At 34.2% G+C, this 25,683-nt stretch overlaps 1 protein-coding gene across 9 annotated transcripts in view; it reads left to right on the forward strand.

The window, feature by feature from the left end:
• LOC113514058 (voltage-dependent L-type calcium channel subunit beta-2) overlaps positions 1 to 25,683 on the forward strand; it is a 204,184-nt gene that overhangs the window by 33,312 nt on the left and 145,189 nt on the right. For 7 of the 9 annotated variants that reach the window (XR_008253769.1, XM_052902715.1, XM_052902718.1 and 4 more), the window contains exon 3: positions 16,056 to 16,196. The exons of the other annotated variants lie outside the window; for them this stretch is intronic. Coding sequence is in view for 6 of the 7 variants with exons in the window: in XM_052902715.1 (XP_052758675.1) it covers positions 16,056 to 16,196 (141 nt within the window). In the remaining variant the exon portion in view is untranslated. The remainder of the gene's footprint in view (positions 1 to 16,055; positions 16,197 to 25,683) is intronic. 9 annotated transcript variants of the gene reach the window in all.

The raw sequence follows: 25,683 nt of genomic DNA on the forward strand, positions 1-25,683 counted from the left end.
ACTTTGTATAAAAGTCGATTGCTTGGGTACCTCTGTCCCATTCGTGTTTCTACCGTGAAGCAGCTGTGTTTGCATGGCTGTGTTTCGGTTCGAAGGGTGGGATATGGCGTGAATTTACTGGGAACAGAGGAATAACACCTGAGTCCTCAGGAATGGCAACGCATGGGGGGTATCATGAGCGAAACAGTATACTCTGTTATGTCCATGGTAAAAAAAATCACATTATTCAAGTTGTATAAAAAAATAATAATCCAAGATTGACTACTATTATTATTACCAGAAGTTCTACAACCATTGCATATTAACCATGAACCTCCGACCGCCATGCCATCCATGCACATTTTGCAACACGTGTTTCTACACAAGGTATCTTCATGCAAATTAAAAGATTTATCTAACTCTATTTATTTAGAGGTTTCTGTATATAAAATGCGACATCATTCCCTTTGTACTTTATTTTAAACTAAATGACCTGGTGAATTACGTATCACCTGTTTTTTTTTTATGTTCACAGCTTCATCAGTTCTAAACCGATTTAGTAAATTCTTTTTTTATCTAATAGGATATACTTACAGATTGGTCCTATAAAAGTTTTATCAAAATCAGTTCAGTAATTTAGTTTTTAGATCAAAATAACTGGTTTTGTCAGAATTGAAGTCAGTTTTTTTTTAGCAAGCAAGAATATTTTATTGTAATGACTACAGGTTGATATAGACTTCCGTAAAATTAGATCAGAGGGCCTAGCATAAAATGTTTTTTTTGAAATTTCGGAGCCAAACAAAACAGAAATTTGATGTTAAAATTACATAATACATGCCGTTTGGAAATATTAAAAATGTTAAAATATCGTTCCTTTGGACTTTTATGATAGGATGTACGACGAACGAAATGTTAAACTCCATTTATTGGTCCGATTTTGGTATATACAAAAACACGAAATTGACTACGAAATTTCAGAATTTCATTTCATGGTAGACCCGCTGATTCAGTAAAATAGAGAGAAAATGTTTAGTTTTAAAATAACGTAACATTTTTTTTTATTACGATTTTTTTATACTACTATAGCGGCAAATAAGCATACGGCCCGTCTGCTGAGAAACTGAGTTACCGTCGTCTATGTTGTAAAAACTCTATAGTCGTTTTTATTAATGTTCTATAATCAAAATATTAAATACAAAAATATAACAATATAATAATTTATGACAGTTAGCTATTCTCTTCAAAACTTCACATAATACATACATTTTTATTATTCATCAAACTGAGCTTATTATTTTCAACATTCGTTATCAGCACGAAGGTAAGGAATTTATTTAAAAGAAATTCTATCATTTATAATTGGGATGAATTTGAATTGTATAAAAATGTTGGTGAAACGTGAAGATTATACGGCATGGAAATTCAAAATGAGAATGCTGTTGGTGCACGAAGAGTTGTGTAATACAATAGATGGTTATGAATCGTCTGACGATACACCTTCCCATGTAAAAGCACGTAATGACCAGAAAGCATTGTCAAAAATTTGTCTTTCTGTGGATGGTGCAAAAATCAGCAACGTCAGCGAAAGAGGCATGGTATGCATTACAAAAGGCATATGAAGACCAAAGTCTTCTCGGAAGTTGTCATTACGTCGTGTTGCCTCCATCAGATTTTATCGATATTGGTCGTACATTAATTTTGCCCAGAATTTGGCAGATATTGGCAAAACAATTGAAGATAGCTCTCTTGCTGCGATTTTATTAGGTGGACTAACATCTCGTTATGATCCACTGGTAATGGCTCTAGAACATTCAAACCTCGAAGTAACATCAGAAATGGTCAAGACGAAGTTATTGAGTGAAATGTCAAAGATGGCTCAAAATGATGATGTTGCAGCGTTTCGTACTTCACAATTAAAAGCGAAGACGAAGAAACCTATTATATGTTTTAAATGTAGAAAACCTGGACATAAGAGCCCTGATTGCCCTATTAAAAAGGTAAAAAAGGCAAATATGTCGAAAATTGAACAAAACGTAGAAGATACAACAGATTGCTTGTCAAGTGGCGATGTCATAAATAACCAGAATGATAAATGGATAATTTGGAGCATCGGGACATATTTAATTTTGAATGGCTAAAAAATTATCGTTCTATAGATAGTAACATAACTGTAGCAAACGGACAAAAATTGCCAGCTGTTTTGGTGAGGTATCAATTATTTTTATCAAAAATAAATAATGTTATTTAAACTAGTTTAAAATGTAATTTCTTTCCGTAAAGAAAGTTGTCGAAAAAGATTTTTCTGTTGTTTTTGATAAAAATGGTTGTAACTTTTATAAATCTTGTGATGTATCTTTTGCTAATAACCCTATTTTGCACGGTTCTTTTAGTGGTGGAATGTATAATTTAATTGTTCTATTAACTTGCCACAAAATATAACAGGAACTCTCAAACTTTAAAATTTGGCATAAGAGATTAGGACATCTCTGTGATAGTATGGATCAGAAACAGAGAGTTGTGGAGACAAGGAGGTTGACAAGGAACCATGCATACCCTGCGTGGAGGGTAAGCAAGCAAGAAAACCTTTTAAACGGTTGAAAAGTAAGAAAGACGTCAGTACTAGAATTAATTCACACAGATTTATTAATTTCAAAAATTTTCAAGGTAATAAATACTTTATTACTTTTATAACGATTTTACCAGGTTTATATATATTATTTTATATCTTCTAAGACAGAAGTCAAATCAAAGTTTTATTTTTATCTATTGTTATGAAACTGCTCAAAAATAAAAATGATGATTCTGATAATTCTGAAAACATGAATTTTGATTATTTGGCTTCAAATGGTATCAAAAAACTACGATTTAGTCAGCAAAATTAGTGAAATAAAATTTATGGAGATTGCATGTTTTTTTCACCACTTACAAGATATATATATTTTTCTGAAAAAATCGCCACACTTTTGGAAAACTCCTTTTAGATATGGTACGGATCTAAACTAACTTATCTCATCTTAAAGTTTCGGATGCAGAGCTTTAGTTCATGTTCCTTCTTGCCAAAGAACAACATATGAAAGCAACTGAACATATTTTTATAGGATATTCAGATGATCCTAGAAGTTACTATTTCCGAAGTGCGAAAATACCTAGAAAGTTAGTAAAATCGAGAGATGTAACTTTTTTTGAAGATAAGTTTACAGGACTAACAATTGAAAAGGCAGACGATGTAAACTGTGATACAAGTTACTTATTTTCAAAGACCTCATCCTCAGAAGAAGCTTCATTATCTTCTCCTTCAATTGGCGGAGGTGGTGATATAGCAATTGAGGAACAAGATCACAATTCAGTCAGTACTGAAGAGGTACGCAATCAAGGAATGGAGACTGTACATTCAGGTAATATAATTAATTCTTCATCTCAAATCGGGTTCTTCAATAATTCTAATGATGATAGATCTGGAAGAAGGTACCCTGAAAGAATACGTAAACCTCCAAACTATTTTTCTTATAATACTCTTAGCGATGATCTGCTGTGCGGTGATCCTTTGACTTATCGTGACGCAATTACAAGAGATGATAAAAATGACTGGATCACTGCGATGAATAATGAGTATGATGCTTTATTAAAAAGGAAAGCTTGGGTATTGGTGGAAAAACCAAGCTTTAAATCTTGTATTCCATCTAAGTGGGTTTACAAATTGAAAAGAGATGCTGAAGGAAATATAGTCAAATATAAAGCTCGTTTAGTAGCTAAAGGTTTTACACAAATAGAAGGTGTAGACTATTATGCGACTTTTTCTCGTTGTACGCTCCTCATCGTTCGTGTTTCAAGCAGTGAAGATACAAAATACGTCATATGGATGTTTATATGGTGATTTGGAAGAAGAAGTCTATATGGATCAGCCAGAAGGGTTTGTCCAGAGAAAGGAAGATGAAAATGTATGCTTATTGAAAAATTTATGGTTTGAAACAAGAACGAGAGCTTGGAATATAAAGTTAAAACAAACTTTGTCAACTAGGATTCACTCAAACACCATCAGAACCTTGCGTGTTTACTAAAAATATTTCGAATACAGACTCCTTGGTTATAGCCATATATGTTGATGATCTTTTAATTATGTATAAAAATGAAGTAACATTTGACAACTTCAAATGTGAGTTGGAAAATTATTTTTCATAAAGATCTTGGTATTATTAATTATTTCATAGGCATAAATATATCTTGTGAGAGAATATTATTAAAATATGTCAAAGTACGTATATTGAAAGTTTGTTAAAAAGGTTTGAAATGCAAAAAAATCGGTTTCAAATGCTCAAAAGAAATTGAACCTACAGGTGATTATTATTATCAGGCATTAATTGGCTGTCTTAACCATTGCATAAATACAACCATGATACTTACGCAGTGAGTTACTTAAGCCAATTTAACTCCAATAATGATCAATCTCATTGGAATGCTGCTAAGCGATGTCTTCGATTTTACAACTAAGCATGTTGGTATTTCATACAGAAAAACTGAAACTCCTCTATACTGCGTATCTTCAGATGCTGAATTAAACTGATGTTATCGTAACTCATATACAGGATTTATTCGCAAGAGGCCCTATTTCTTGGGAATAAAATGCGACATCATTGTCCCTGCGGAATCGAATACATTATTTTAAATTAAAGGTTGTTTCTTAAAACGTTTTGTGGCAGAAATAACGTAAAACCTAAATGTTGTTTTTTTTGATAGTTCCCAGAAACTTCGTTGAATCCAGTCCATCAATAGAACTAAACATATTAGTAAAGTTTCATTTTATTAGAGAAAAGAAATGACAAAATTATAGATTGGTATATGCCCACTGATTCACTACCAGCGGATGTTTTGACAAAACCTTCAGGTCATGTTAGCATTTACGATTTTGACGATCAAAATAACTTGTTATTTTTGTCAGTATTTTTGTTAAGTAATATTTTTGTTATATATATATTTTGAACAAGCAAAAATATTTTTTTATTAATGTTCTATAATCAAAATATTGATACAAAAATATAACAATATAATATTATGACAGTTAGCTATTCTCTTCAAAACTTCACATAATACATACATTTTTATTATTCATCAAACTGAGCTTATTATTTTCAACAGTCTAACACCAGAGATTTCACACAAAACTCACGAAATTTAAAAAAAATATATATGTATATAAAGTTTTATGCACAAAATGCTAACAAAAACACAGCAGTCTTCTTTACGTTTGAATCGAACAAAAACCCATAACTGGTGTGAAACATCGAACCAGCTAGAGTAGCATGACATTCCAACGTTTTATCTAGAGAATTATTAGAAATATATTTACAGTTAGAAAAAGTACATAAATGTCACAAATTTACTGCAGTCACTGTAATCGTAAGCACCTACATATACACATACACACACACATACACATCCACATACACACACACACACACACACATACGCATACACATACACACACATAGATATTTTGATAGCATTATGCTAATAAGTCTGGGTGTTGTACATTTAATGTTTGAATTAAGATTCATGTAAAGATACAGAAAATTATGGTATTTGTAGGGCCAATTATATTTAAAAAAATAATTAAAAAGCAAATTATAATTGTAAATATAATAAAAATAAATCCTAAAAGTCTGCAATTAAAAGATTCATATAATTTGACGTCTTCGCAAAATTTGTTAATTAGAGGGCTATTTTTAAAAAGTTTGCATGTAGTGACTGAGACTGTAGTGATTTTAGAGACTTTATTAATCTAAAATTTAGTTATGTTGAGTAATTTTATACAACTTATGTACCTAAATTATATTTTAAATAAAATTTGGGTTACGCTAAATTGATAGCTCCAAATTTAAACAAGTTTAAATTTTTTAACACGTACTTAAATATATTTCCAAATTTAAAAATCTATTACGCGGCACATTCGAAATTTAAAAAAGCTTACCAATGCCTATACGTTCTCTTCTAATTAACGTCACCTTTTGTGTTCTTTTTTTAAATTCGTAGAAATAATAATATACAGCGTCGTTTATTCGAATACCAGTAGCATTATCTAGCCGGTGTAACTGGCCATATCGACCAGACTCTCCGTAATATATATTATAAAAAGCACATAATATCTTTCCATTTCGGACGCTAGTTGTTATAATGTATGCGTACATTAACACAGATAGTTGGCTCAAGTAGAGATGATACTCGCTTATGTCCGCCGTTGCCATAAATTACGGATATTCAAATGGTTTCGATACGAATTCGGTACCGCAATTAACACGCGAACTGGTTTCTTACTAGTGATGTGCTGGAGCAATTGATGCGACCATATGTCGATAGGAAACTGTATACGGAATGCATTAAAAGTTGATCTAAATTCAAATTTATCTACATACGAAGTGGTAAAGAAGCACAAGCAAAAAGCTGCTAACCTGATGGTAAGCGGTTACCGTAGCCAATGAACGCCTGCAGCACCAGGGACATTACGCGCGCGTTGCCGACTTGAAGGAACTGTTCGTCCTTTTTTTGAGAATTCCATGTTGTAGTCTTTTGAAAAATCTTCCACAGCGAGCTTATTATAATACCTGATAGTTCGTAGGAGGAATCGTGCCTGAAACCGCGCTGTACGTGATCATCTAGACTCTAGGATATAGAGGGTAAACTCTCTGTCGAATACGATAGAAATAATTACAAGTTACTTAGCGATAAGGCCGCCAATTTTTGCCTCTTTATCTCGTTTTTATGTCATTAAGTTTATGTAATTAATTATCCATTTTTTTGAACACATATTGTTATTTTTTATAATCTATATAATTTTTTTAAGGGAACAATAAAGAGTTTTCATTTATTCATTCATATAGATTTTATTTAAATTGTCTATGGTAAATGGCAAACAAAATATAGGTATCATATTATTTTATTACTACTTTTTACTATGGTTCGGTTAATGATTTTATATTTTTTAAAAACTTTTAACACCAGTTCGCGACACGTCATATTAGTAATGCGAGTTGCAATTTCTAGAAGTATAGCGATGTAATATTATAAATATATATAATTTTGACAACTTTTTTTCTTACTTACAGTTAGTCGTCTATACAATATCTCCACATTGTATCGATAAAAGATTAAAGCTCGTTTCTTATTTACAAATTTTTAGTATGCATATAGTATTTTATAGACAAGAATATCGACACCTTTCCCATCACTAGGGACACACAAAAATGGTTTTTATTCGCTCTCTAGCCAATAAGTGTGTAATGAATCTTATGAGTACATATGGAATGAGATAATAACCAATTCGCCTAAGTGTGGGCATGGCCCGTTTTTTAAGTAAATTTATATACATTTAATACCGGTTCTATCGTGTCACCACGGCGGTGTCGTGCTGTATTCTATTCTGTTGTACATGATTCACTTATAATGTTAACATGTTTCTATCGAGTTCATTATACATTGTCTATGGTTATAAATTAAGTTTTCTATTGCTTTTTTTTGTAATTTTGTAATTCGAATTTTAAAATTTATTATATTTTTTTTTTGTAATTTTGTAATTCGAATTTTAAAATTTATTATATTTTTTTTTTGTAATTTCGTAATTCGAATCTTTTATGATTTAGAATAGAAAAACAAGTTCGTCTGTTTAAGTCAACCGTCGCCTGTAGACACGAACAGCAACTTGGATTTTATAAAGTACACCATGATACCCATGATACGTTTTATTTGTTGCCATTTCTAAGGACTAAATTTTTTTTTTAGAAGTAACCCCGTCTGCGTAGTCGGTATATGCTGGCGAGGCTATATCATTGAGAGATGATAGAGGAAGATGGAAGAGGACCAGTTAACCCATCGTGAAGAATTTCATAAGAATTAACCAGGGTTGTTTCCAGAGGGAACCGCGCGGAGGTGGCAGATCCACCTAGGGTATATTGCTAGCAATAGAGCTATGAGACTCCATTATTAACAATACCTTTACTTATGGGGTTATGTTTCCATACCCTATAATTTCACTGCCATATCTGTTTTGAAGTGGAAAGAGGCATGTAATGCACAGCTCCCGTTGTTTAGTGGTGGAAAAATTCACCACATTCCATCAGGTGGGCCGTCAGCTTGTTTGCCATTCTATGTTGTATAAAAAAAAACCTGCATCCACTAACTGTCTGCAACGCATTTCAGGTCGTCACTCCATCTAGTGGGGGATAGTTCTACACTAAGTTTTACCGTACTGGGTCGCCACACAAGAACCTTTCTTCCCCATCGGTTGTCGGTTCTTCGAGCTATGTAACCACTCTATTGCCACTTCCATTTGCTTATCCTTATATGAATATAATAATATATTATTCATTTCATCATCATCATCATCATCATCATCATCATCATCATCATCATCATTTCAGCCATTATCCGTCCACTGCTGGACATGAGCTTCCCCCATAGACTGCCATAAAGAACGGTCCCGAGCCACTTGCATCCACTGACTGTCTGTAATGCATTTGAGGTTGTCGCTCCATTTATTATAATCAATATATTATTTAATGTTTTTTTTTTTTTTATACAACTTAGAATGGCAAACAAGCTGACGGCCCACCTGATCGAAAGTGGTAACCGTCGCCTATAGACACGAGCAGTACCATGGACATAACAGAGTATACTGTTTTGCCCATGATACACCCCATGCGTCGCCATTCTTGAGGACTCAGATGTTATTCCTCTGTACCCAGTAAATTCACGCCATATCCCACCCTTCAAACCGAAACACAGCCATGTAAACACAACTGTTTCACGGTTGAAACACGAATGGGACAGAGGTACCCAGGCAATAATGTAATGTATAATATATATGATACAATAAGGTATAATGAACATAAATAGAATAATTAAGTATTGTCATGTCATTTAACGATATTTAAAAGACGAAACTCATTTTTTTTTTATATATTTTTAATAAGTGATAATGGAATGGTAACCCCACCCGCGCTATCGGTGTACACCGGCCCCGCCGGTGTACACCAGTGAAGGATGATAGGTGAGGATGAAGCAGGTCAGTTAGCCCATCGTGACGAATTCAATAAGAATTGTTCACGATGGTTTCAGGGGGAACCACGTGAAGGTCGACCTAATAGGGCAAATTGCTAACAATGGGACTGTCAAACTCTATTGCTAACAATCCCTTTCCTCCCGACGAAACTCAATTGGAAGCGCATATTCAAACGCAAAGAGCATATTCCTTTTTAAAAGGCCGGCAGCACACCTGCAATGCCGTTGGTGTTGTGGGTGATCATGGGCGGCGGTAGTCACTTACCATCAGGTGACCGCATGCTCGTTTGCCCTCTGTGTTGTAAAAAAAATTAACAATCGGAAGGACTAGGAATAAATTGAATGTTTTCTAATCAAACTTGCCAGAGAGGGATTTATTGTTGTATTTCTCGATAATTACGCATGTTGACAGAGAATTACAAATTTACACTTTGTATTTTTTTTTTATATTGAACAAAATTGAATTGTTGATTTAATCCCGTGGGGGTTCATTTCCATTTAAGAGTTTCCTCTTGTCGGTGCAACCAATCCATGCATCTTCCTCCAGCCAGCTCTATCCCAGGCCATATCCTTTATCTCCCTATACGACATGACGCCTAGTGTTTCCTTTATCTGTCCCATGTAGTTAATCCTCGGTCTTCCTCTTCCTCTTTTGCCCTCTATCTTTCCTTCTATTATGCTCTTAAAAAAATCGTCATGTCGTATAAGGTGGCCCAGCATTTTGCCTCTTCTACTCTTTATTATTTCAATCAACGCTCTCCTACATATTGATTACAATATTTTGATTATTGTAACCCCCCGTGGGGGTTACAATAATCAAAATATGATAATCGAATATGTTGAATTGCATATTCGATATAAAACCATGTAAAAGTAAATATATTTATGACCATTTATTTTAATGACACTTTTAAATTATTGTCCGATTTTCGATCGATTATGTGACGCTCGTAAAAATACGTAAACGCGTATTAATCTTCGTTCGTCGATGCGTATTTCTCGCCGTGAATGTGATCGGTAATAACTTTGTAACGTGTGTTTAAATTACAATATTATTAAAATAAATGCATTAGAATAATATATTAATTTGATACATCAATGGATATGTTAAATGAAAGTTCGATAATTCACGTCAAATGCGCTTACCTGTAGTGAAGTAAAATTTTCCAACGTTATGTAACGAGTGTGTTTAGTGTCTCCATATTCACTATTCAAGTTTCTTAATATATAATAAATAAAATAGACAGATAGATAGATACCCTTTATTGTTTCCTCCAAAAGATTACAATAGTAAACTTATTATAAATATAAATAATTACAAGAAATAATCACAATTAGAAAACAATGGGCGACCTTATTGCTAAGAGCGATCTCTTCCAGGCAACCTTTGGATGGAGAGGAGTAATTATAAACAATTTGGTGGGAGGCACGATGATTTAATATAGTTTATTGAACCAATACACGTTTCAGCACAAGACTTTTTTGTGTGTATTTGTGAATGACAAACAATACAATATTGCCATTTAGAAAAAAAAATATTCTATACATAATAACAAAAAAAAAAAAAAATTAACATTGCCAGAACAAAAAATACAAACAATTTTTTTAAATATTAAAATTGTATGTTCTTTATTGAACAAAACATATTAATAGTATCGCCGTGTAGTCCCAGCATAGAATAGGCTACTCCTACCTTCCTGGGGCATTGCCCTACATTAAAAGGCCCAATGTCCTTACATTAAAAGGCCCATTGCCTTACATTAAAAGGCTATGCCCTATATATATATATATACAAACAAATACTTAATAGCACACATATAACAGAAGAAAATGATGGAAGAAAATAAAGAGAGAACACAGGAAAATAGTAGTGTAGTTCTTGCACAATCTGTAACTATCTGACAATCAATGACATTAGCATTGCCAAAAGGAATTCGCCATAGTCGCTACGCCCACACAGGCATCACCAAATTTCCCATACCGGAAATGTTGGTTGTTAAATGAATCACTATACATTATGGCCGCGATTTATTTTATTTAAATTACTAGTAATGTCCCCGGTGATCACTGTTATTATTATAATCGATATATATTTATCATCGATATTATGACGTTTACAAGGCTTTTTAATTATTATTTTTTTAGTCGGATCGTAAAGTGGCACAAGTTTTTGGCGAGCCTTTAAAGTTTCGTAAATTTATTATTATAATGTAACTGTTTCTATTCTGTTATATATATATATATATATATATATATATATATATATATATATATATATATATATATATATATATATATATTTGATCAACTGGGTGAGTTCTACAGTCTCCCAACACGCTTACCCTGGAAAGCTTTAGTACAATAACAAATACTGTATATTTTAATGTAATAACTACCGGTTTAATTTACGTATAATTAGATTGAAAAAGCTCGACTAGTTTCGGAGTCAATTCGTTGATCTTTAGTCATGAGTGGCTATGACTCGAGCACGAGTCTGACTGCACGTCTCGGACCGCTGAGCGCGAGCTGTAGACGCTCGTGGCACCGTCACAGATAAGAGAGATGAATGGATGTATTCAGAATCCATCCACTGATCTAAATCACTGAAGAAAAATTTCTCAAAAAAAAATTTCCATAAAACATTCTTTTAAATTCGATGCTTCAGAAAATTATTAATTGATTTTTCTAATTAAATTTACAATTTTTAAATACTGCAATAAAAATGTGCTAAAAGCCGAGAATTTAGGTTTTCATTTTTTAAAGATCATGAGCTTTTTGGTACGAAAAATGTGATCCTTCAACTTTTTCAAATATTTGATCGAGTAAAACAAAGAATTGGCTGAATGGATAAAATTGAAACTTTGTGGGATTTTTGTGGGTAGTTATATTGAATTGTAAAAGGTACACTTAGACTTACAGGTAATTGTAAAAGGTAAGGCACACTTATCTTTTACAATTAAACATAAGGGGTTTCCTCAATATTTTCGATTTAGCGCTTTACTTTAAAATAAACCTTCAAAAGTCCTGTTTTTGTTGCATTTTCAAAAACATGTCAAGAACGAAAAAAATTGTTTTTAATAAAACAATGACTTATCTTCATAGAAATTTATCCAAGATTTCGGAAACCACCTTCAACTTTCTGTGCGATCATTAGTTGCAGAGATATTGTTAATTAAAAATAAAATGCTCCTTTTTCATTCAACTTCGTATCGAGGATTTAAAAAAAAAAAAAGGAATTTGAAGCTGAATAAACAAGTAATCTGGTCCATATAGTGATAATGTCAAAAAAAAAAATTAATGACCATAGACGTAAAAATAAAAACAAAAAAAAATTAACAGAAAAAAAATAAGTTGATAAAATGTAACTATTAACTTGGAAGCTTTACCAAATAGACTGTTAAAATTCATAACCTTTTGTTAGAATAATTAACATTCTATAAAATTTAGTACTTCTCACAATTTCAGTTTACAATTTGCGTGTGCACACAAAATCGGACGCTATATGTACTATAAATAGAGTACATTTACGTACCTGACAGCAACAATAAGTGGAGAAGAGAGCCCGAAATGTGTTTTTATGGGCAGTAAAACGAAGGGCAGCCCTAAACCGTCTTCTAAGCGGAGATTTACTGCGCCTGTAGTGCCGAGAAACAAACGTTTACTGGAAATCTATAGGATCAAGTAGCCCGAATGCGTTGTCTTAAACATTCGCTGTTTACTATCAATGAATAAGAAATACGGCCATTTAACGTACGTTGGCAATTCTGTATTGAATTTTTTTTTTAAATAAGAAACATTCGCCAAGGAGTCACGGTATTTATGAGCGGTACTTTTAGAACTCTATACTAATATAATAATACGGAAGTATTTGTTTGTTTAAATTAGCTAAATTTCTTTAAATATTTGCTAGACGGATATGAAAAATCATTTTTGCATTAAATAGCTCGTTTCTTGAGGATGGTAATAGGTCAAAAAATTCACAATTACGAATCACGATACGACCACGGATAAAACTGCGGTATATCGCTAGTTTTTTTATATAAATTCATAATAATATTGCAACAACCTGATGATGATGATCACTGGGTCTTGTTAAAAGAACTGTTTTTTAGTTAAACAGTTAATTCATTTAAAAATATTGGTCGAAAATATGACTCCGTTTGCAGGAAATGTTGCGACTGTGAAAATTAATATTGCTATATATATTTCTTTGGTAATTTATAACGTATAATATTTATAATAGGGTCAGTAACGTGCACGTGACACCGCTTGTGTTGCAGGCATTCATAGACTACAGTGACCGTTTACCATCAGACGGGCTGTATGCTTGTTCACTAGCTTCATGGTATAATAAAAAAAAAAAATTCTGTCATAAAATTGTTCGTATACACAAATTATCTTTTTGAAGACTAGGCAGCATGGTCTCCGACCTTAGCCTGTTCCAAACGGAACAAACGTATTAAAAAAAAAATGTTCGTATACATACGTTATGTTACAGCCCATTTAACTCTAAGGAGTTTATTTAAAAAAAAAGTTGAATTTTTAAGGCTTTATATATATAATATATAAAATTTTGTCAAAATCGTTTCAGTTGCTTAACTGTGCAACCAAGAAGATGAAAAAGTTATTTTAGAATAGAATAGAAACATTTATTGCCATACAATTACAATATAAAATATAAATAACATATACAAAAAATGTCCCATACTCGGCAAAAGGAGCCGGCTCAGCTGATGCTGTGAGTGACCCAGTGCAATGTGAACAGCTGCACCGCGCTGGTTTTCAGCCAGTTCCATTAACTAATTTCAGCTTCCCCGTGTTTATAAATTTATTTGGTATTTTCTTACGAATCTTAATAATGGCAAACATTCTTAATTATAAGATGCTAACTCTATTTATTTTAATATATCGATTGTTATCGAAGACTTTACTATAATATACTTCGATAATAATCATTCTAAATATATTTAATGAATATTAGTACATTTAAATGCATAATTATAAAGAAAATTGGACATTTCTCGTTATATTTATATGTTTTTGTTGAATTATTGGGATTTTAATCTACTTATGGTGTCTATTATGCATTTAAATGTTTTTAATAATAGTGCAAATAGTAATAATAATAATAAAAAAAATAACGACACTGTCTACGTTAATTCAATACCAATTTTTTTATATATATAAGTTATATTATTGATAAAGTGCAGTGTGAAATTATTAATTCTTAGCAACGAAATATGCGTTGAAATAGAATTATTTTGAGTCCCTCATACTAACACGCGTTCAGCTGTTGAGTTTTTTTTTATGGTATATAATGGAATGGTAACCCCATCCACGCTATCGGTAGACACCGGCGGGGCACCAGTGAAGGATGATAGGTGAGGATGAAGCAGGTCAGTTACCCTATCGTGACGAATTCAACAAGAATTGTTCACGATGGTTTCCAGGGGGAACCACGTGGAGGGCGACCTAATAGGGCATATTGCTAGCAATGGGGATGTCAAACTCCATTGCTAACAATCCCTTTCCCCCTTCAGCTCTTGCGTTAACATAGGAGACTCAAAATGTTTATTTTGGAACGTTTTATTAACAAAATTTTCCTTCTAATTATGTCCGGAAGCGTGGGTTAATTCTCAGCTTTACTATTTTGCTATTGATTTTAATTTCACCCTGTCCAGGTATTCACCTAGGTAAGTACTTCTGGAATGACCAGAAGTTTGTACGATACAACTGTAGAAGTGTCGTTACCTTTAACTTCTGTATATATTTGTCATTATTGCTATAACTAAACTAGTTATTATGTATAGATCTAGATGCTTTTAGTCGCTACACGATCACACATCTCGATGCTTCACTTTGGGCACTATACGGTGGCAGATACTATCATCCATTCTGTTTACTTCTTCGCATGCAAATGGCACTATCATTTCGACTAACTTGGCTTGAATTGTAGTAGATATTAGATATACCTAACGTCGTTTTGGTCATTACAAATATATATATGTATTTTGTGTTGCCATACGCCATTTTGTGTATGCCATCACATGTAATACATTTTACAGATCATTAATGTTTTTAATAGTTATTTAAAAAAAAAAAAAAGATATTACCTTCTTTTAATTTTATTGACCAAAACACCGTTTGCAATTAGAGATGTAGAAATGACTCTTTCGTATGTAATTCAAATCTCCTTATCTTTATTATAATAATTAACACTCGATATATGACAATTGACGCTCGAAACACGTCCAAATGTTAATTAAGAAAAAAAAGACACGATTTGTCGCTGTACAATATTAAGCGATAAAAGGTCCCAATTCAATTTCGATTGCATTCAAATAGTCATAGGAGTGTTCGAAAATCGGTATCCAATTTATGATCCTGTTAATTTTGTTTTAAACGCCGCCGGTCATAATTTATCAAGCGAGAACAACACGAGGGTGACTCAGTACACGATCTGGTTCATCTATCTGACACTTTTTCATATTAATTTAAAAATATAATTTATTTAACGCGAAGCACGTGCTTCCAAACTGATTTTGATAGATTCATTAAATATTTTACAACGTTTGATTTAGTACTTAGTAATTATTGATTTTTGAGTTGTAAGTTGTAAAAAAAAAAACAGATACCGATTTTAAACGAGCGTGACGATGTTAATTATATGTGCAAAATAAATAAATCAAATCCAATACCTATTTAACGGCATTTTGAATCGATTCGAATGAATGAATTAGTCATTCATTCATACATTCCTTTTTATTTTGTTACCAGCACGTCCACACCATACTACCCGTAATCAACATTGTTTTGTAATTTATTTTCCTCAACCTTTAAAGTCGTACATAAATCCCGCCCCTAAGTCCGTCACTGTCATCGTCAAGTGCATAGGGGGATTATTTTTTTCAGGAGTTTCCGTAGGGTTGTCAACGCATAGTGCTTAAAATATGGGGTCAAGGTCGTTATGCCATTCCAAGGTCGAAATGTGTGATCGGTGCGGGGGTGTGACTGGACGTGGTGCGCAGGGCGGGGGCGGTGGCGAGAGGCGCGCGGGGCGCGGCAAGCGGCCCTCCGGCAGCTCCTCCGCGTCGGGCTCTCTCGGCCGGGGGGCCCTCTCCGACCCTGACCTCCAGAGCCGGCTGCAGCCAAATCTCACAGCTTTCTGGGTTCGTACACACGACACTGTTATACCAGTAGACGAACTTTGGATATTGTATTTTTTTTTTTATTTCGTCCCTATATATGATTATTCTATATAAGCTTAACTAATTTAATGTCTTATAACTTGAGTCGTAAAATATATATTAGGTATAACAGTTTATATGAAGAAAAGAAAATATTGTTGATTTAATTTTTATTTATTTAAAAAAAAAAAGAATTTAGTAATATTCATTTTAAATTTCAAAACAAAGTACTTAAATATTTTTAGATTTAATTAAAAAGTTTTTTAAACATATGTAATTTTTTATAAAATTAAAAGAAAAAAAATATTTGGCTACTGACATAAAATAGGAGAAAAATACAATAGAAACCTTATTATTATTGTAATATGTGATATTTTTCATAATAAAATCGAGAAAAATATTAATAAAATTTATTTAATAAGTCCACGTTCGTCTACCAAACAAGCCACAGTATCAGCACCATATTCATTGTCTTCGCACTTCTCTTTAACTCTAAAGAAATGCACTGAAAAAATATCTCGACTAACACACCACCATTATTCAGCTTTTGTAGATAGATAGATACTCTTTATTGTTTCCTCCAAAAGATTAAAATAGTAAACTTATTATAAATATAAATAATTACAAGAAATAATCACAATGAGAAAACAATGGGTGACCTTATCGCTAAGAGCGATCTCTTCCAGACAACCTTTGGATGGAGAGGAGTAATTATGAACAGTTTGATCGGAGGCACGATGAAAACTCTGTTTTTGTCTTGATCTCTTATACTGTAAAAAAAGTTTTTAGAGGTAATATAATTGGGTCATTATTTTTTATATAGTTTTTTTTTTAAGTTTTCGTCATAATCATTGCACCAAAGCATATCAGTAAAAATACATTTGATTAAAAATTTAAATTTATTTATTACCTAACATTGACTTTCAACTAGTATGGTTCCGACGTAGATTAGGGCACTACTTCCTTTCCCGTGGTTGTAGTAAAAGGCGACTAAGGGATGGCGAGGGATGGGCAGCAGCGTCGCTCTTAAAACATCTCCAAACCCTAACTGCAGTTGCCAATCCGCTTGGTAACCCACGGTTGGCAAGTGCACACTGGCAAAACCCCCCTAAGATTGTTGCCCGTAGTTGCCACGCTAAGTAGGCGGGCTGGCAACCGAAGTTAGGCTTTGGTGATATTTAAGGAGGGATGCTGTTTCTCATTTCTCGACCATTAAGTTCGCTTAGTTGCCTCTTACAACATCCACAAGGAAAGGAAGCGGTGGCTCATTCTATGCCGGGACCACACGGCACTTAGTTAGATAGTATTTTTCTTTAATAGATAATATCCTTATAACCTCACATGCACTATCGGTAAACACTGACGGGGCACTAGTGAAGGATGATACCATAGGTAAGGATGAATGCATGTCTGATGACCAATCGTAATGAATTCATCAAGAACCACGATGGTTTCCAGTAGGACACGTAAATTTCGACCTTATAAGGTATATTGATATGGGGCTGCTAGTCCCCATTCCTAACAATTAATTACCTCTCTTTACTATAGTATTAGTCAACTCAACAGACAATATTTGACAAGCTTAACCAGCTAAGTGCATTTCCATTGACGCTATGGAGAGACGCAAATCTTTTAATGCGTTGATACAATGAAAGATATATAATTTATTTGAATTACTTACAGAGAATTAAAAAGAGATAAAAAATAAAAGAAACATATACAAAAAAAAAGGAGTATATATAAAAGAAGAACCATAATTTTGCTTTGGTGTGTGTGCCATAGAAATATTTTTTCAATTAGTTCCTAATCATATTGACTGCTAAGGCTTCACTAGTTGGCTACTCAAATAGTTGCACTGCACTGTGGTTGTACAAACGTCTTCATTTTTGCTTTATATGTGTTTTTTTTTAATATAAATGTAAACTGGACTCTTTTCCGCGCTAAGGCTCTCATTTGGGCCGTTGTGCGTATGAGTCGTGGCTAGTGCAGCCAGCTCAGAAGTATAGAAGCTTCCTAGAAACTTCACAGGCCTGATGGGGAGCTGTTACTGTTCTGAGGATTTCTAAACGTTAAGGGATCACAGCTTCACACTTCAGGATTACGTGAACAGCCGTTTCTTTTTTATATACACAAAATATTATTTTAAGAACGAATTCTTTTCAAAAATTGTCTAAAATGCCAACTATAAATTAGATTATAAATAATAAATTAATGTATCTAGATTAATTTATGGAGACAACTAAAATTTTTTTAATATTTGAATTTTTTAAGTAGTAATTGTTGGATATAAAACAGGCTGATTTGTCCTTAAACTTTGAGTCACGATCCGCGCCTTGTCGTGTTTTCAAGTGACATATTATTATGGCTTCGTACCTGCATCTTTTAGAAATTGACTTACATAACATTGATATAATTTACGACATTTTTATTCAAAATTATCTATATAAATAAAAATTCACTGCTAAATATGTTGCTAAGCGCAAAACTCAAGTACAGCCGAGTTAATGCGGCTTTTTTTAAATATTCGTTGAAGACTAAAGAAGGTTTTTATGAAGAGAAAAATTGGAAAAATTGCAATGAATAAAATAAATAAATATTATTTTCCTTTATCCCTTTTATTTTGGCTTCACTAGATGCTCTGACAGTGTATATACAGCATCTAAAAATCGATCTTTTATTTCACATCCGTTATAGTCTCTATCCAGAAAAAAATATTTATATGGCAGAACAACGTTTGCCGGGTCAAATAGTTATATATATAAAATGCATAATTTTATTCCACGTTTTATATGTTTAGGAATTTATTTAAAAATTTAAGAGAAAGCATTACAACCCTGTAGTTTTATAGTCCAGATTAAAAAAAAACTTTAGTCAGGTTGTGAGTTTAAATTTCGAATTCGAAAGACATTTTTTCAAGGATGAAATAGCGTAGTAAGCTTCCTGGCGGTATTTAGCAGTGATCTGTCGTGACGAATTCACTAGGAAATAGCTATGATCGCTTCTAAAAGGAGTCGTGTGGAGGTCGACCTGATACGAGAGATAATAGTGGGGGTAACCTACTCACCCTTTAAGAAACTTAACTATTTCTTTTACATTATACCAATCACAGCTCAGCCTGTCAGCCTATGGAATGAGCTCCCTGTCGAGGTTATAATATGCGAGGTAAGACTACAGTATGGGGTTTTTCAAAAAGGGTATATTAAGCTTTCTTCAAAGTTGGCAACGCGTACGTGACACACCTAGTGTTGCAGGCGCCCGTACGTTACAGTAACCGTTTACCATCAGACGGGCTGTATGCTTGTTTAACACCTTCGTGGTGTAAAAAAAAAAACATATAATTAGTGTACTTTTAATAATACATCTCTCTTACAATTATGTCGATATCTATGTTGGAATTTTCAATTCTTCGGTGAACGGCATAGACAAAAATTAACAATAATTATTGGACATTGGTAAGGATGTCACAGATTAAAAAAATGCTGATTAGAAAAATTAAAAAAAAAACTTTCTCTAACAACAATCTAATGTTACATTCGAAAATGATCTTTAAGCGTATACGAATAAGAGTCAGTGATCGGTGTGTGCATGTGCGTGTGTGTGTGTGTGAGTTATTTATTGCACATTGCGCACAAAGCCGTTCTCAGACGTTATTATAATATATTTCGTATATCGAATGCCGAATGATTTTAATAAAAATTACTGACATTGTTTATGTTCGAGTACCGTGTTCCATATGGTTTTCAAACTTTATATATATATATATATATATATATATATATATATATATATATATATATATATATATATATATATATATATATATATATATATATGTATTGCTAACAGATATGTGTGAAAAAAATTGCCAATTTTATTGTTGATTGAATTGAAATTTTTGTAAGTACACATCGACTAGTTTCGAGACCATCCGGGACCCTTAGTCATGAGCGACTATGACGCGAACGCGAGCATAACATTGGAAATTGGAAAGCTGTCATATTAGTCAATCATGACATGAATTAATCAGTCGCGTCAACGAAGGCTGGCTACGAGAGGCTACGCAACCGCTACGTCTCCCGCGTAGCGTAGAACAACTGCACTTTGAGAAGCGTCGTGCGCCACACCGCGACTCGTGTTTTATGGCGCATTATGCTATAATAATATTTTTTACTTAGCACATTTGTTTACGCTGCGCGCGTCTGTGTGTGTGCGTGTGAGACGCGCGCGTGTGCGTGGATGCGCGGGCGCAGGCCGTTCACTTAAAAATATAAAAATGTCGTTGTATCGGTACCTACGCCGCGGAATCTAATAGCCAACCGAATTTTATGTTCTTTCGCGGTACAAGATTGTGTTACACGGTGGGCCTTGGTTTTTTCGTTTCTTTGTCGAGGGAATTGACTTTTGTGCTTCCAAAATGGCCGCCCGTTTTATGGTGACGCCCAATTAGCGGTGGAGTTCGCGATCGCCTTTTGTTACACCATGATTTATGTCTATGAGCGTTTACGGCCGGCGTCGTGAGTTTCATTTATATTCTGAACGGACTAATTGTAAAATATTATAATTATATGCATTATTATCGGTGGCGCGACAAACAGACGTTTGTCTGTCTGTGGATATATGATTTTGAAACACTTTCTGTGTTGCATTGTGTTTGCGTAATCGGTTAATGCAAATGAAACTAAAATGAGTCATGTTGTTAATTTTTTATACATCTTAAAAAGGTAAATAAGTTAAATAAACAGCACCGCATAGAACTGTAGATATGAACAGTACCATAGAGGTCAGGAGGAAAAGGGATTGCTAGTAATGGTATTGACAATCCTGTTCCTGATCTGATGTTAGATCCCGTGATCTAGGAGCTGAGGGGGGATAGGGATTATCGGTAATGGGATCTAATAGCCCTACTATTAGAAATTAATAGCCCTACTGTTAGAAATATACTCTATCAGGTCGACCTCCACGCGGTTAATTCTTATTAAATTCGTAACGATCGGCTAATTGATCGGCTTTCCTCCTCGCCTATCATCAGTTTCTGATGCGTGTACCGAAAGTGCAAGCAGTGTTACCATTCAATATTCACCCATTAAAAAATCTTAGAGATCATAAGATATACTATGATCATAAATGTGAAATAGGAATAAATCTGAAGATTGTAAACCGATATGCTTAGACAAGATATTTATTACGTGAAATTACATTTTATGCATACGGAAGTAAACCCATGTGATTTATAAAATATATAAATCCTCAAATTAAATATACCATTAATTTGATAACCTTTTTGAAGTCGGTTAAAAGGACATTTTTTTTTATACAACTTTGAATGGTGAACAAACTGACGGCTCACCTGATGAAAAGTGGTAACCGTCGCCTATAGACATGAGCAGTACCATGGACTAGACAGACATAACAGAGTATACTGTTTCGCTCATGATACCCCCCATGCGTTGCCATTCCTGAGTACTCAGGTGTTATTCCTCTGTACCCAGTAAATTCACGCCATATCTCACCCTTCAAACCGAAACACAGCCATGCAAACACAACTGCTTCACGGTTGAAACACGAATGGGACAGAGGTACCCAAGCAATCGACTTTATGTTTATGTTATGTCCATGGTACTGCTCATGTCTGTAGGCGACGGTTACCACTTTCCATCAGGTGGGCCGACAGCTTGTTTGCCATTCTAAGTTGTATAAAAAATAAAACTTATCTGATCAAAGTCTACTGTCAACCCATGTAATATTCAAATATTAATTCATAGTAAATCAATAAAATGATAAAATCTCTATTCCCCATGTATTTTTATGAGCATTAAACATATCCGAACATCAAATAGAACGCCGCGGCATTACATTGTGGTATTGGAAACAAAAGTATTTCTATTAATTACAAAATGGATAATGGAACAAATATTACACAGATAAATTACCAGATAATACGTTGGGCTTCGGCATAAATTAGAGGTGCATTTTAATTGGTGGACCACACCGGCGCGGCGCTCCTTCCAGTGGCGGCGTTTTGTGACGAATGTCGTCTCTTAATCCCAGCTTACTCTTTCTTATGTTTTGAATTTGGAATTGTGCTTCAATTTGCTAATCTTCATTTTCGACCAGTGTTTCGTATTCGGCCAGTGTTTTAATGAATAAATATTTATAATATATAGGAATTATTTCATTGTTCTTTTTTTTTGTTATGGATAAATTTAAAAACTACTCTACATTTATCGGCGCGTAACATAGGCTATACCATATATTACAGGGGGGAAAGGAATTGTTAGTAATGGGGTCTAACTGACCCATTGCCAGCAATACACAATACCCAGTAAATTCACGCCGTATCCCACCCTTCAAACCAAAACACAGCCATGCAAACACAACTGCTTCACGGTTGAAACACGAATGATTACATATAGAATCAAATTACATTAACTTTAAGCCGCAATTTAAAAAAAAAATTGTCTAGAAATATATATTCAGGTAGTTCTGTTGAAGCTAAAACGGATTAAAATTTGAATTTAGAATGTATTGATTATATTGACAGCGTACTATACCTACCGTCGTTATATAAATCCGTAAATTAATAATTTATCATTAAAAGTAATGGGTTGTGAAATTGACTATTTATGTTTGTACATTCTTGTATTTTAAAATGTCTTTAATTTATTAATTATGACATTTCATGAAAAGTTTTTGGATTAAGTAGCTGTTTTATAATTATAATTTCAGCCATTATCCGTCCACTGCTGGACATAAGCCTCTCTCCCATAGACTGCCATAAAGAACGGTCCTGAGCCACCTGCATCCACTGACACCCTGCAACGTATTTCAGGTCGTCACTCCACCTAGTGGGGGGTCGTACTATTTTCGTCGTACTGCATTTACCCGTACGCGATCGCCACTCAAGAACCTTTCTTACTCATCGGTAGTCGGTTCTTCGTGCTATGTAACCTTGTAAATAATGTAGGTACGAATTCATTTGTACATTTGGATCAGTTTTTTTTTATGGGTGAAAATGGAATGGTAACCCCGCCTGCGCTAACGGGGTACGCTGGCGGAGTACCAGTGAAGGGTGATAGATGAGAATGAAGACAGGCCAGTTAGCCCATCATGATGAATTCATCAGGAATTAACCACGATAGTTTCCAGGGAGAACCGCGAGGAGGTCGACCTGGTTGGGTATATTGCTAGCAATGGGTTTCTCAGTCTCCATTACTAACAATTCCTTTCCCCCCATTTGGATCAGTTTTGAACATCTGTGTCTGAACTAGGTTATAAAACCTGTATCTCAGACAACAGCGCTCAATCCTCGTTAAATACTATAATATTAGCTCAGCGAAGTTTTTAGTGCTACTACATACAGAATGTTGATTTTACATACATACATACATACATATCTGTCACGCCTGTCTCCCATTAGGGTAGGCAGAAACAATGGAAAATGGTGGTTAATTCCTGATGAATTCATCATGATGAGCTAACTGGCCTGTTTTCATTCTCATCTTTTAGTCCGCCAGCGCTGCGGGGTTACCATTCCATTTTCACACATAAAAAAAAGATCCAAATGTACAAATGATTTCGTACCTACATTATTTAAAGGTTACATTAATTCATCGATTTTATATAGTTATTTCATCTAATTATAATATGTATTAGTAATGAAAATTGTGAAAAAAAATATGCTCCCTGTGTGTAGAGTTAAAATAGATAGAGAGGGATGCGTTTAAGTTACGATAGAAAAACATGTAATAAATCGACAAAATTATGGGCTTCAAACTAATTCGATTTGCAATATAAAATCCCAGACAACTATCCTCCGTTTGTCCCCGCAACAGATTGACGATGTAACTTTTTACACTTCACAATAAAAAGTTTGTTAAACTATCCAAGTTGAATTATTTAGGACAACTATACCTGTATTAATATCAGATTTATGGGGACTTTACTAAGTTTTTTATTGTACATTTTAACGAGTCCGCTTTACTATCGGAGTTTTAGAGCAAGCTCGTTCGGTTAATTAGTTGGGTCGATTAAACCGCTACGATCCATACGTCGATAGGTTGAATCTTACGATGTACCTTCTATTGGCTGCGTGTATTGTTCAGTACAGGCAATGGGTTCAGTGTATAATTTTTCAATTACTTTTTTATAATACATTCGTGGTAAACAATTGCTTGGGTACCTCTGTCCCTTTCGTGTTTCAACCGTGAAGCAGTTGTGTTTGCATGGCTGTGTTTCGGTTTGAAGGGTGGGATATGGCGTGAATTTACAGGGTACAGAGAAATAACATCTGAGTCCTCAGGAATGGCAACGCATGGGGGGTATCATGAGCGAAATAGTATACTCTGTTATGTCCATGGTACTGCTCATGTCTATAGGCGACGGTTACCACTTTCCATCAGGTGAGCCGTCAGCTTGTTCGCCATTCTAAGTTGTATAAAAAAATAAAAACAAGCATACCGCCCGTTTGGTGGGTAAACGGTTACTGTAGTCGCGTGCGAGTTGTTGACCCTTAAGAAATCCTTTTTAAAGGACCCCCTTTTGGGAAAACTTTGGCAGCGAGCTCAATCCACAACCTGAGTTTTCGCAGTAGAAAACTCCTGTAATGTATAAATAAACAGTAAGTAAATATATTGAATACAAAAAACTACGATACAAATACTATATTTTTTATCCGCGTAACTGTTGCAAAGACGTCATTAAACGCTTATTTTAAAAAGTTCACACTGCATATAGTCTTTTGGGAGAACTTCGCACGTGTATATAAATAATATACAAAATTAAGTAAATTAGGTGGTTCTAAAAAGCTATAAATAAAATTGTAACGTTGACAAATCGGGTCGAGTCAAAATATCGCGTGTATTTCAGCACAAGGGACAACTAGGCGCCAAATTTAGACGACACATACAGAGTAATTGAGGTAAATGGATACGCGGCGTTCGCAGCGCGCCCGCGGAACCCTGCCCACATAAAAATACCTCTATACTTATACGGTGGCCAACTCTATCTCACAGTAAACAATTTTTATTCGAACGTAAGTCTATTATCAGATTGTCTAGCAATCCTCGTAAACTTATACACGTCCACAGATGTTTATTAGAGCATAATAACCGATATAAAGTACGATTTTATTCGGTTTTGATGCGATATCTGTTTATCTTTTGATCGGAATAGTTCGGTTTATGTACGCCGAAGTGCTCGCTAGATGGGCGCCAATGCTGTGACGTCACACCGTCATCTGCAGGCGTGTGTGTTCAATTATAGTTTACAGTAGTTCAAGCCCGTGACATTGCCTATGTGGATTTGTCCCGGCGTCGCACGGGTGGACATTTTTACATTTAAAAAAGTGGCCATTAAGGCTGCACACGCGACGGAAGCTTAAAAATGGAGTAACTTCTCCCGTTTTCCCAACATTTCCCTTCACTGCTCTGCTCCTATTGGTCGTAGCGTGATGAAAAGTATACTATAATCT

This window comes from Galleria mellonella, unplaced genomic scaffold (genome assembly GCF_026898425.1).
Source record: "Galleria mellonella isolate WM207_F2 unplaced genomic scaffold, CSIRO_AGI_GalMel_v1 utg93, whole genome shotgun sequence".
Taxonomy (NCBI): Eukaryota; Metazoa; Arthropoda; class Insecta; order Lepidoptera; family Pyralidae; genus Galleria; species Galleria mellonella.